A 10,969-nucleotide genomic window follows, 5' to 3' on the forward strand; every position below is an offset into this window, starting at 1 on the left:
CCAGATTCTCCAGCACAACTGTGTTGCGTCAGTACTAGCCTGAACCGTTGCTGCACGTCACCGTTGCACCCTTATTATGTAATTAACTTTCTTGTGGACGACATGCTCAAAAGGTGAGCATTGAGAGGGTTTGGGTCGCTCAACATGGCTGGAATCTGTTTTATTATGACCCAAGCAGGAGGTTAAAAAAAGGGGAAACCACACTGATGGCACCCAGTGCCATGTCGCCAATCACATCAGAGTGAAAAGTAGGGGCAGAGAAAGAGTGAGAGAGAGAGAGAGAGAGAGAGACAAACATCACACACGTGAAAATCCCAGAGAACCTGGATGACAGATCAGATAGTTGGGAGCATAAAGGAAAGGGGGAAATGGAGTGAAGGGGTTAAGGAAGAAAAGAAAGAGGAACGGACAGGAGGGAGGGGAAGAGGACGGTAGTGGAGAGTTCGGGAGAAGGGGGGTGAAGAGGAAAAAAGAAAGAAAGAGAAGGGCAGTAGCATGAGTGGGGGAGGGGGAGGGGCTGGCCACTGGAGAAAGTTCTTAAGCTTTTTCAATGACACACAGATTGAAAGGCTCCTATTCAGAATCCCCTTCTCATGGAAATGGGCCCTTGGAGTCTCCTCACCATCCATCACATGGCCCACTGGCCTAGCCAGGCCTTTACGAGCCCCCCACCAACACTGCAACTGAGGGGGGGGGTGGGGGTGTTGGAGAAGAGAGTCAGGGAGCTGGGTGAAGCAGGGGCCACCTGCACTGCTAAGGAAGGAGTATTAAACTCTGGCAGTGCAGAGATGAAGGATAGTGTTAAGGGCATCAAGTTTGGAGTCAGTGGAGTTCCTGTTATGATGTTAGTAACATATTAGCTCTAAGTTGCTGCTCCCAGTTTCAGGGAGGTGTCCTAAATACGCTGCAACGTCACAAGCTTCTCAACCTCTGATGAAGAGACACCTTCTTTGGGTTACAGTGACTGCAAGCTTCCGAGTAATCTTTTGTTCTGGCATTTTTTGAGGATTTTCTTCTTTTTTTGCATTCTGGCATTTTACTCTGGATCTTCATTACATTTTTCACTGCAGTCTGGTGGCACATGCTCTTCACCAGACTCATAAAAACTGAGGTGATGGTAAGGATGTGTGCAATGAATTTTCCAACTTGCGATATTTGCACTGTTCAAATGGCGTCATTGGCCAGACATTCCCTGAGGAGCCCAGCTGAAGTCACCATGTTCTCACTCATCGCTGTTTATTCCTCAGATCCTTCAACAGGACCCAACATCTGTATTCCAAGTATCCATTCACTGCCGAAAGCACAATCCAACATAATTCTAACGTTAATTCATGGTGATTTAAGTGGCACAAGACTTTTCTTTCAAAGCAGATAAGATTCTATTTAGAAAAAAGAAAATGCAGTGTTTGCCCCCTTGTGGTGCTAACCACTATAACTTCAAGGAAGTGGCTGCGTTTCAGAATAAAAAGTTACCATCAATGGGCTGTAGTTTTAAAGTTTCCATTTAACATGGTGGCATAATGTTAATGAACTTTTGTTTACATTCACCATGTTTCTGTACAAGAGAGGAGATATGAAATCAGGGTGAATAGAAAAGTGATCAGAACTCATGTTTGTGATTATACAGTAAACGGGACAAAATGATCAATTGAGCCACCACTTACACTTCTCATTTCAAAAACAGCTTAAGTAATTACATCTTAATATGATCACACTGTAAAATAATGTTTACTAACCAATACAGAGCTGGTACACTACTATTATCTTACTCAACATCAAATTTTTGTTTAAATAAATAAAAATCCAGCACTAAAGCTTGTACCAACAGAGATGAGTTGGACATACTACCCTCCTGGCTGGTGAAAGGTCTTTTGGGGGGGCAGTAAGCAGTAAAGAACTCAGGCACAAGGCAAAGCCACAGCGGTCACTCTCAAGTGAAAAAACAAACAAAAAAACCCTCCAATGTGAATAACTTTAGGAATCGAGAATCATGACTCAGTCTGAAACTTTATTAAGTCAACTCCCCTCCCCAGTATGAAATAAAGAATACATGTATCAAAAAAATAAATACATTGTTTTTGTTGCTGTGTGAAAACCAAGTGCAATATTTTGCAGTTTGTGTCCTTTTCTGCACCCAAGCTCCTGTCCCTCCCAGAAACCATGTGGGCAGAGGCATCCCAGCAGCCTGTGGGCCTGAACATGGACCACACCAAGGACTTCCTGTTTAGCTACTGCACTACACACAGGCTGCATGCCATTATTACACATTTAATTTCAGTCAAATTTAGCAAATAGTTTTGCCTCACTATTGGCGTAAAAGTAACCATAATCCATGCAGTGGATTACATACATCCTGATCTTTGCAAGAAATCTTACCAATAATTTGTCCACACATTTTTAAAACTCTAATTTCTAGACTGATGTACAGTGTAACAGTTACAATAATGGAACAGTGTTTCAGTCAGTGTTCTGAATGCACTTCCAGTGGGAAAGGAAGATGGAATACACCAAATATAGTCCATTCCATTGTTCAAAAACTACAACTCCCATTAGAAAAGGGGATGGGATAGTAACTGATCAGAAGTTAAATGCTGGTCTTAGTCCTAGGTGAAGGTGGCCAAGTTATTTTTTTCCTTTTATTCACACAGTATGGAGGGAAGGAAGGATGAATATGAGGCAGCTGATAAACTGGAGCACATTCATATTTGGGATCCAGACCCATCCTTAGTACTCACAAGCCCAAAGTGGCAGGGAGATGAATGTCGACAGGAGCAAGGGGTATGAAAGTGGGACCTGTAGGTCAGTAGGTGGGAGAGAGAGAGAGAGAGAGAGAGAGAGAGAGAGAGAGAGAGAGAGAGAGAGAGAGAGAGAGAGAGACAGAGAGACAGACAGAGAGAGAGAGAGAGAGAGAGGGGCCACTGGGGAGGACATGGAGGGCTGGTGGGGTGATCACATCTCTAGATGAGGTCGGCCACATTCATGGGCATCTCCTCGACGGTAGTGTTGTAGAAGGTCTCGATATCGCGCAGTGTACGCTTGTCATCTTCTGTCACCATGTTGATGGCCACACCCTTCCTGCCAAAACGGCCCCCTCTCCCGATCCTATAAATCACAACACAAATTGGCAGACTAAAAACTTGGCTGCGGAAAAAACATGGATTGAAGTCAACACATTATGACTGTTGTAAGTACTTCAACACTTGCTCTTGCAACTAAAATGTGATATGACAAATGACATTTACAGAAGCTACGGGAAAAATGCTAAACATGACCGTTTAAGAGCGGCTTACAATACCCAAGCTTCGTACGTTTTTTAGATCCTGCATAAGCTTGTACTCAAACGCACCTGAGACTGGTCAGCATTCATGGAATTTGGAGTGCTTATTAAGGTGGCTTGCCAAACTTGTTCTTTTATTTCTTCTTATTAATCCTCTTTGTAATATTGTCAGATGTCATTACTCCTATAGTTTTCAAGCTAGAACCACCAAGCTTTTCAGAACCCTTCATCCTATAAGCACTTGGTAAGCTTCAGCTTTGTAAGCAGACCACTAACTTGCCTTCCTTGACCATATTTCCTCACCAGATTGAGGCTTTCATAGTCACCAAACACTTCGTTGTCAGTAGGCTTTCAAATAACCCAGTTATTTTCAACACCTGTTATTTTCAAACACTGTTTTAGACTCCCGAAGACTTCAATATTTTAAAATCTTTGTTGCCAACATGCTTTACAAGCAAGAACCATCAAGCACTGCTCTTTAAGGACATCTTAAGGATACAACCAATTGGTTTCTCTACCGCTCGTTTTTCAACTCTCGATCGTCCCACAGGAAACCTTTTGATACGCCATTTTGATACGCCAGAGCGCTGCAATTTGATTTAAAATAAATAAATAAAAAATAATAATAAAAATAAAAAAAAAGTTCCACTACTGACCCAAATGACAAAACTGTACTTTATGCAGATGGCTCTCCAACATGTTTTAAAAATCAAACTTATTTTTATCTTGTGTATTGCAGCATGCTCAGTACTGCGACGACTATATTGCGCATGTCTAAACTACATATTAAGACACTGAGCAGTGCAGCAGTGATTCACTGCTACACTCGAACCAAACCTGGACATAGCTCGGAGCACTCACCACCCCACCTGCCCGGCCGCACGCACCACTCAACACCACCTGCACTTCATATCAACTCTGCACTGCGGTGCTACCTACGGCCAGTGCAAGCATTTTAAAGTTTCATAAAACCTTTAAAGCAATGCAGATCCTTTTGTTTTCTGGGAGAAGGTCTGTTTCTAAATGCTCTTCAGCCCTCCTAAGCTCAAAATTAAGAAAGTCCTATTTACATCCCCACCCAAGAACAATGGCTGGTTGGGTACTGAGCAGGGGCCTGGTTTTCATTGGCCTGAGATGCCCTATGTGCCTGGGTGACATACGAGTCTGACCTGTGAATGTAGTTCTCCCGGTTGGTTGGCAGGTCGTAGTTGATGACCAGAGACACTTGCTGGACATCAATACCCCTGGCCTACATAAAGGGCGTTTCAGAAGTTTCAGTTACATGAATGTAAAACATTTTTAGTATTAAGGTTTTTTTTAAATGTTTCTTTGTATTAAGTGTACTATTCCCAAACTTCTCTGTGAAATGCTTTATTTATGAACATTGTCAATAAATCACTAAACTTTGTGCTTAGAGTGTCACTACTTTAAAGGTGTGTGTAGGCTGCTTTTAAGTTGCGGAGAGGGACACAAAGCCCAATCACAGTGGAGACCAGCCACTCACTCTACCAGACGCCAATACTCCTCCAAGGCACTAGGAGGCACTATGGAGACAGGGTGGTCTGGACCTCTACAATATATACATTCTAGTTTATACAACAAAGAATGGCGGGGGTAATATAGGGCGTGTCGTGCAGAGCAGAACTGGTCTGGACTGCATCTACAAAATAAAGACGCAAATCATTAATCTGGGAATACTTTGATAAGACTACAGTAAAATGACTGTAGTTTTCATTCCCTGCTCTTAACTAAATATCCAGTTATATTTAAAAATCCACAATCCAATCGATTGACAAAGGGGGCAAGAGAATGTGTGTATGCATGTGTGCGCACTCGTGTGTGTACCCACCAGTAGATCGGTTGTAATGAGGACTCTGCTTGACCCAGAGCGGAACTCCCTCATGATCAAATCCCGCTCCTTTTGGTCCATGTCACCATGCTGACAGAGCGAGAAAGAGGCGCGTCAGCTCCTTTGTTTGCTGCAGTAATGTGTAGCTCTTTGAAGCTCTGTCCTCACACCATCCCCCAGCACTATTAAAGGCAGAGCTCTGGGCCCATTACTGTCAGCAGACTAGCCACAGTAAATGAGAGAGAGAAAGAAGGCATGTGAGCATTTCCAGAGTGTTCTCACCAGGGCAGAGACAGTGAAGTCTCTGGCATGCATCTTCTCAGTGAGCCAGTCCACCTTCCGGCGGGTGTTGATAAAAATGACAGCCTGGGTGATGGTCAGGGTCTCGTACAGATCACACAGGGTGTCGAGCTTCCACTCCTAACAGACACATGGCCACAAAGCAATAAGGCAAAAGCATAGCAAAAATTCTTAACAATAACAACAATATTGTGACAAAAGTAAATACCTCTCTCTCCACATTGATGTAGAACTGGCGGATGCCCTCCAGAGTCAGTTCCTCCTTCTTCACCAGGATGCGCACAGGCTCACGCATAAACTTGGTGGTAACATCCAGTACCTCAGCAGGCATGGTGGCAGACAGCAGCACAACCTACAGGCCAGAAGACAGAATTGCAACCAGAGATTACAATCAGACACCTTCAAAACGGTCAGTCAGCAGGAAATTGAAATAGGTAGATAAAGGTACAAATGAGGTGACGTGAATGATTTGTTTTTGCTCCACAGTGAAAATTATGCCTTTATTCTCAACACCAAAAACCTTCACTTCAACCTCAAGTGACATAATACAAATAAACGATGTAAACACAGCTTGGTTTAGCCAATATCTCATCCCCCCAAAGAATGTAATAAGAGAGGCATTGCATCAAAGTGCCAAACAAATCTAAAGCTAAAAATATTCCTGTTCTGACCTGAGTACTACTTGGAAGTTTTTGGAAAATCTCGTAGATCTGGTCCTTAAAGCCACGACTCAGCATCTCATCAGCCTCATCAAGCACAAACATCTTGATGTGTTTGGAAGCTGTGGGGGAAATAGTTCGATACCATTAACACTGGCCAAAGTTCTCCTTCTGAGAAAAAAATATAAAATGATCTGATTTAAATGTGTACTCTAAAGTAAATGCTCAACTTTACCCATAAGAAGAGGCCAACGTGTTCAAAGCTTATCAGCAGCATAGCAGACTCAGGCCAATAAAGCCAGTATACACAAGCCACTGCTGCATCCACAGTATATATGTTACTATTCTAACATATACACATCACTGTGTAAAGTACACAGTTCAGCTTAAGCTCCTGAACAAGTCGAAAGAGCTGCTTGTAAACACCATTTTGTCCTGTTATTTGAGGAGCAAGAGACTATTATACAATAACTGCCATGCATTAAGCATTTATGTAAATAAGTCATTCGTTGTGTAAAGTAAATAAATAGAAGCAGACGTACAGAGGAACCTGCGGCTGAGCATGTCGTAGACCCGGCCGGGTGTCCCCACCACGATGTGGGGAGCCTCTGCCTGCAGCTTGGACACCTCGTTCCGCACATTCGTCCCTCCGATACAGGCATGACACGTAGCTCCCATGTAGTCTCCGAGAGCCATGACCACCTTCTGGATCTGCCACACACACAAAAGAGTTTGAACATCAGAACAGGGCTCATAAGTATACCATGTATTAAGAATAGACATTCCTGTTTTATGAGAAGCTTTTTTTTTTTTTTTTTAAATCCTTTGACAAAACAAAATCAAACAGAGCACACTAAGAAACCAGCCTAAATTGATGCGTAAAAAACTCACCTTTACTTATGTAATGTAATGATGGAATAAACACATCATCTTTACTTGCATAGGCAAATGGCTCTTTTTTGAATCATTGCATTTTGACCACCATATGCACTGGATCTGACTGAACAGGCCAAGTTGTTAATGGAGTAGTCGTATGGTTGTAGGTCAGTGTTTCATAGTGCTAGAACAGCAGAAAACTTCTTCCAGAAACACCTGTTCGGCTCATGAGAAATCCTCGCCCTGCTCGAGGGGTATAAGGAAAGGGACAGGGCTCATCTGTGCCCTGTAGGACTCCTGGAGCACTAGGGTCTAGATGCTGACCACACACACAGCCAATATCCACAAGTCAAACCAGCCAGTGCAAACCCATCTCCCAGAGCATGGAGTTGGTGCTACATACCTGCTGTGCAAGTTCGCGGGTGGGTGCCAGCACCAGAGCCTGCGTACCCTTCAGCTCCACATCCACCTGTTGCAGGATGGAGATCGCGAAGGTGGCAGTCTTCCCTGTGCCAGACTGGGCCTGTGCAATGACGTCATAACCTTTAAAAAATTAAAACAATAGTAAAAACAAATGAACAAAAACAATAATAAAAGATACACAGGAAATGGTGCATATTAAGCAGTAAATGCAAAAATAAATCCACATTAACTAATCTATTTATGTACAATGACTTGCAAGCATAACGCTAAATATATTCCAACAAAATGCATTTAACATAGTACTATTAATCGCATTTATGTCAAATTTGGAAGAACCTCAAAGTTATGAAGAAAGAAATCATCCCAGTCTCTATCATTCGGTAATATTCAACAATTTATTTACTTATGAATTATTTTGAGTAAACCCTGAGGAAAGAACTGGCATTGTGCAGAGTTCATGTGTTGACCGATCACTACCAGAGCTGGACACATGGGGTTAAAGGAAGAATTATTCAATTTCACAGGGACACTAGGTGTCAGGCTTTTATACAGCACCACCAATGTCCCCCAACCAAACCCAGCATTGTTCTTTTTTGTACAACTGCTCTATGGTACTCGTTTCCTCACCAGCAACTTTGGATCCATATTTTAGTGAGCACACAGTGAATCACAGGCAGACAGTTTACAGCAAGGTTATGGACTCATACAAGGTTGCTTGCAGCTGTTTGGATTAACTACCATCCTCACATACCATTGGTAACAGAGATATCCAGTCATACACAATCAGCCTAAAAAGATTCCAAAACAATTAACATACACGGTGTGTGTGTGTGTGCACACACAATGGACAAGAAATTCATCACGGTACAATAGAACTTTAGATTTTGTATCTCTGTTCCATTTTCCATTAAGATTAATTAATTAGCCAGCGATGGCCACACAAAGCGCCTGATCTACCACCCACCTCCCTAAACTCACATTTTTACAGCAGATAAACTTAACCAAGATGCACTGTGAGAAAAACTTTCCTTTTGATCTGAAGTGGTAGTCTTCAACACATTGTGCACTGCTATAAGAACTTCAGTATACAACTGTATGCTCTTACCCTTGATACAAGGGAGGATTGCCCTCTGCTGGATGGCAGAAGGCTTCTCAAAACCATAAGCGTAGATTCCCCTGAGAAGAGCCTCACGCAGTTTCATATCGTCAAAGCTGTCCACAATCTCATGCCAGTTACACTGATGGAAGAGGGGGCACACACACAATGAGTGAGATCAAAAAGAAGCAATAAAATCGATTGGTTTCTGCAGTGTGTACTTGCACATTCCAATTAGTGTTTGAGTGATGATTTTAAATCATACAAACAGCAAGCCCACATTAAAATGGCTCATCTTAAGATATCCTTCCCTTTAGTGATCCCCATGGGGGAAACTCAGGTGATATAGCAGCTCTTACCCAGAATAAATGAAGTGAAATGTAGAATTACAATAAAATAAAGTAAAAATTTGTCTCTCAGAATCTTTATTCATCATGTCCAGTTTGAGAGACTACAGTGACAACCCCAGCATGCAGCAGAGTGGTGTTGAAAACACTGGGAGGAGTAAGAGTTGGGTGACAGCACATTCAGCCTGTCAGTGAGTGAAAGGCTCTAAACAGTTGTTGGACAGTTAGTGCCAAAGGGTGACATCGTTTAGTCAGGCACAGTAGAAATGATAAAAGCTGCTGTCTCCAAGTGTTCATCAATAGAAAATAAAGGGGGCTTATTGAAGAGCAAGTCACCTCAATGACTCCGTCCGGCTCCATGCCCTCTGGGCCATTATCCCTGGGCCTAGACATCAGAAACAAGGAAATTACACTTATCATACAAAATATAGTCAAAATCATACAAGCTTCAACAGCACAAAGACCGTTTCTCAGTCAACTGGTTCGGAGCAGACGACGTGCTGTGGCGTCAGTTAGCCAGATAAGATGGCTAAAGTACTAGCTATGTTACATTTACTGCATTGCCATTTGAAACTTGACAGCGTCACCCAGTTTTTGTTCAGACATGGAAGGTGGAATCGGGGGCTTGTGATTTCAAAATCTAGTTAACTAGTGTTACCTAGTTACATACATGGGTCTACGTAGTTAGCTAGCTAATGCATAACTTTAAACTAGCCTCATATACACAAAACAGCCGTATTCGTGCATGTAGGAACGCTAATCGCATTGATCCTTTTGGAACCACCACTCCTGATCTCTATACATATTATCCAGCGTTAGATACGTTCTCATGAATCCTATCAATTTATCCTCGGTGTTTTAAAAGAAAACGTTTACTTTTCTCTCGTGATTTCACGCGCCTAACACTGCGGCCACTACCGTTACCTACTAGCTAGCTACCTAGCATGGGGCGAAGAGTTGTTTTACGACCCACTGGATTTCAAAACTGTTAAGGCCATCATTAGTTTGTTAAGACAGTCCTCCACTTGCATGGTATTCAGTAACCGCTTCTCGGTCAGCATAAAGGCAACTTCAAGATTCCCGAATCAGCAGACGCTAAGCCATGAGTTTTATTTAGCCGATGTTATATCTACATTTTCTTTGTTTGCCAGCTGCCTAACGCTCGAAAAGTGTCTGAAATTTAGTGCCGTTAGCGGACAGGCTAAGCCGCTCCGGCCCCAGGTTAGACAGGCTAACTAGCTAGCTAGACAGACGTTACATAGCGTCACGATTAACCCTTAACAGGACGAGCAGTAACGCTCGTGACAGTTAGCTATCTTAGCCCACCAACCCTCCCGCTAAATTAGCGAGCTAGCAAGCTAGCTATCGTAGTCCAGTTCTGTATTCCATAATCTGTGAAGAGCAAACGAAATACAAGTCAGGTCACAGTTTAATCGATATATAAAATCCATAGGTGGGATTGGAGTCAGAAAATGTATAGAACATCTTAAAAGGACCGTATCGGACAATGGAAGCGTTTCTAGACTCCTACCTCTCGTCATAATCTGCCGACATTATCACAAAGGGCGAGTACACCGCGAGAATGTTTTATATACTTCGACGTCAGTGCAAAACTAAAATTCTGATTGTACAACGAAACCATCAATCAAGTGCTATACCACCCAACCTTACATTTCATTGGTTTTTTAACACGACATTTAACTGATGATGGCCGCCTTAAGAGCCAAGTAGGGTAAAAGAGGAGGTTTCCAGTCGAGTTCCGCCCTCTTCCTACGCCATTGGACCAAGCCATATGCACCCAAATCATTCATTGCTTCACTGACCTACTAGTTGGCGTTTTGGATCTAGGCACATTTTTACACAATAACGAGATATCCCATACACGATAGACTATAATGTAAATTATATTCTTTTCATCACTAGTGCCTGGATATCTTTCTGCAGGTAATGGTGTTGGGTATTTCACTAGAAAAGCAGTGTACGTATCTCAGCAATCCCAAAAATAATTCTGGACTAACGTTTTTCCAGAGATAATGCAGTAGAAGGTTTGGAGGAAGTTTTGACTGATTCTTTTAAAGCTAACAACTAAAGGGTAACTTAAATTATTCTACAAATGTGGACATTTTAGGCTGAGAATGTCAA

The 10,969-nt window shown here is 42.5% G+C and overlaps 1 protein-coding gene across 1 annotated transcript; it reads right to left on the reverse strand.

The window, feature by feature from the left end:
• Positions 1-1,988: 1,988 nt before the first annotated feature.
• eif4a1b (eukaryotic translation initiation factor 4A1B) lies at positions 1,989-10,419 on the reverse strand. Its single transcript, XM_026998512.2, has 11 exons — positions 10,359-10,419; positions 9,164-9,212; positions 8,490-8,622; positions 7,365-7,504; positions 6,628-6,796; positions 6,098-6,207; positions 5,635-5,778; positions 5,409-5,546; positions 5,127-5,216; positions 4,447-4,526; positions 1,989-3,102 (listed from the first exon to the last, which is right to left on the reverse strand). The coding sequence occupies exons 1-11, from the start codon at positions 10,379-10,381 to the stop codon at positions 2,958-2,960; spliced, it is 1,221 nt and encodes a 406-aa protein (XP_026854313.1). The 5' UTR covers positions 10,382-10,419; the 3' UTR covers positions 1,989-2,957.
• Between the last annotated feature and the right edge of the window lie 550 nt (positions 10,420-10,969).

Source organism: Electrophorus electricus, chromosome 6 (assembly GCF_013358815.1).
Source record: "Electrophorus electricus isolate fEleEle1 chromosome 6, fEleEle1.pri, whole genome shotgun sequence".
Classification (NCBI taxonomy): domain Eukaryota; kingdom Metazoa; phylum Chordata; class Actinopteri; order Gymnotiformes; family Gymnotidae; genus Electrophorus; species Electrophorus electricus.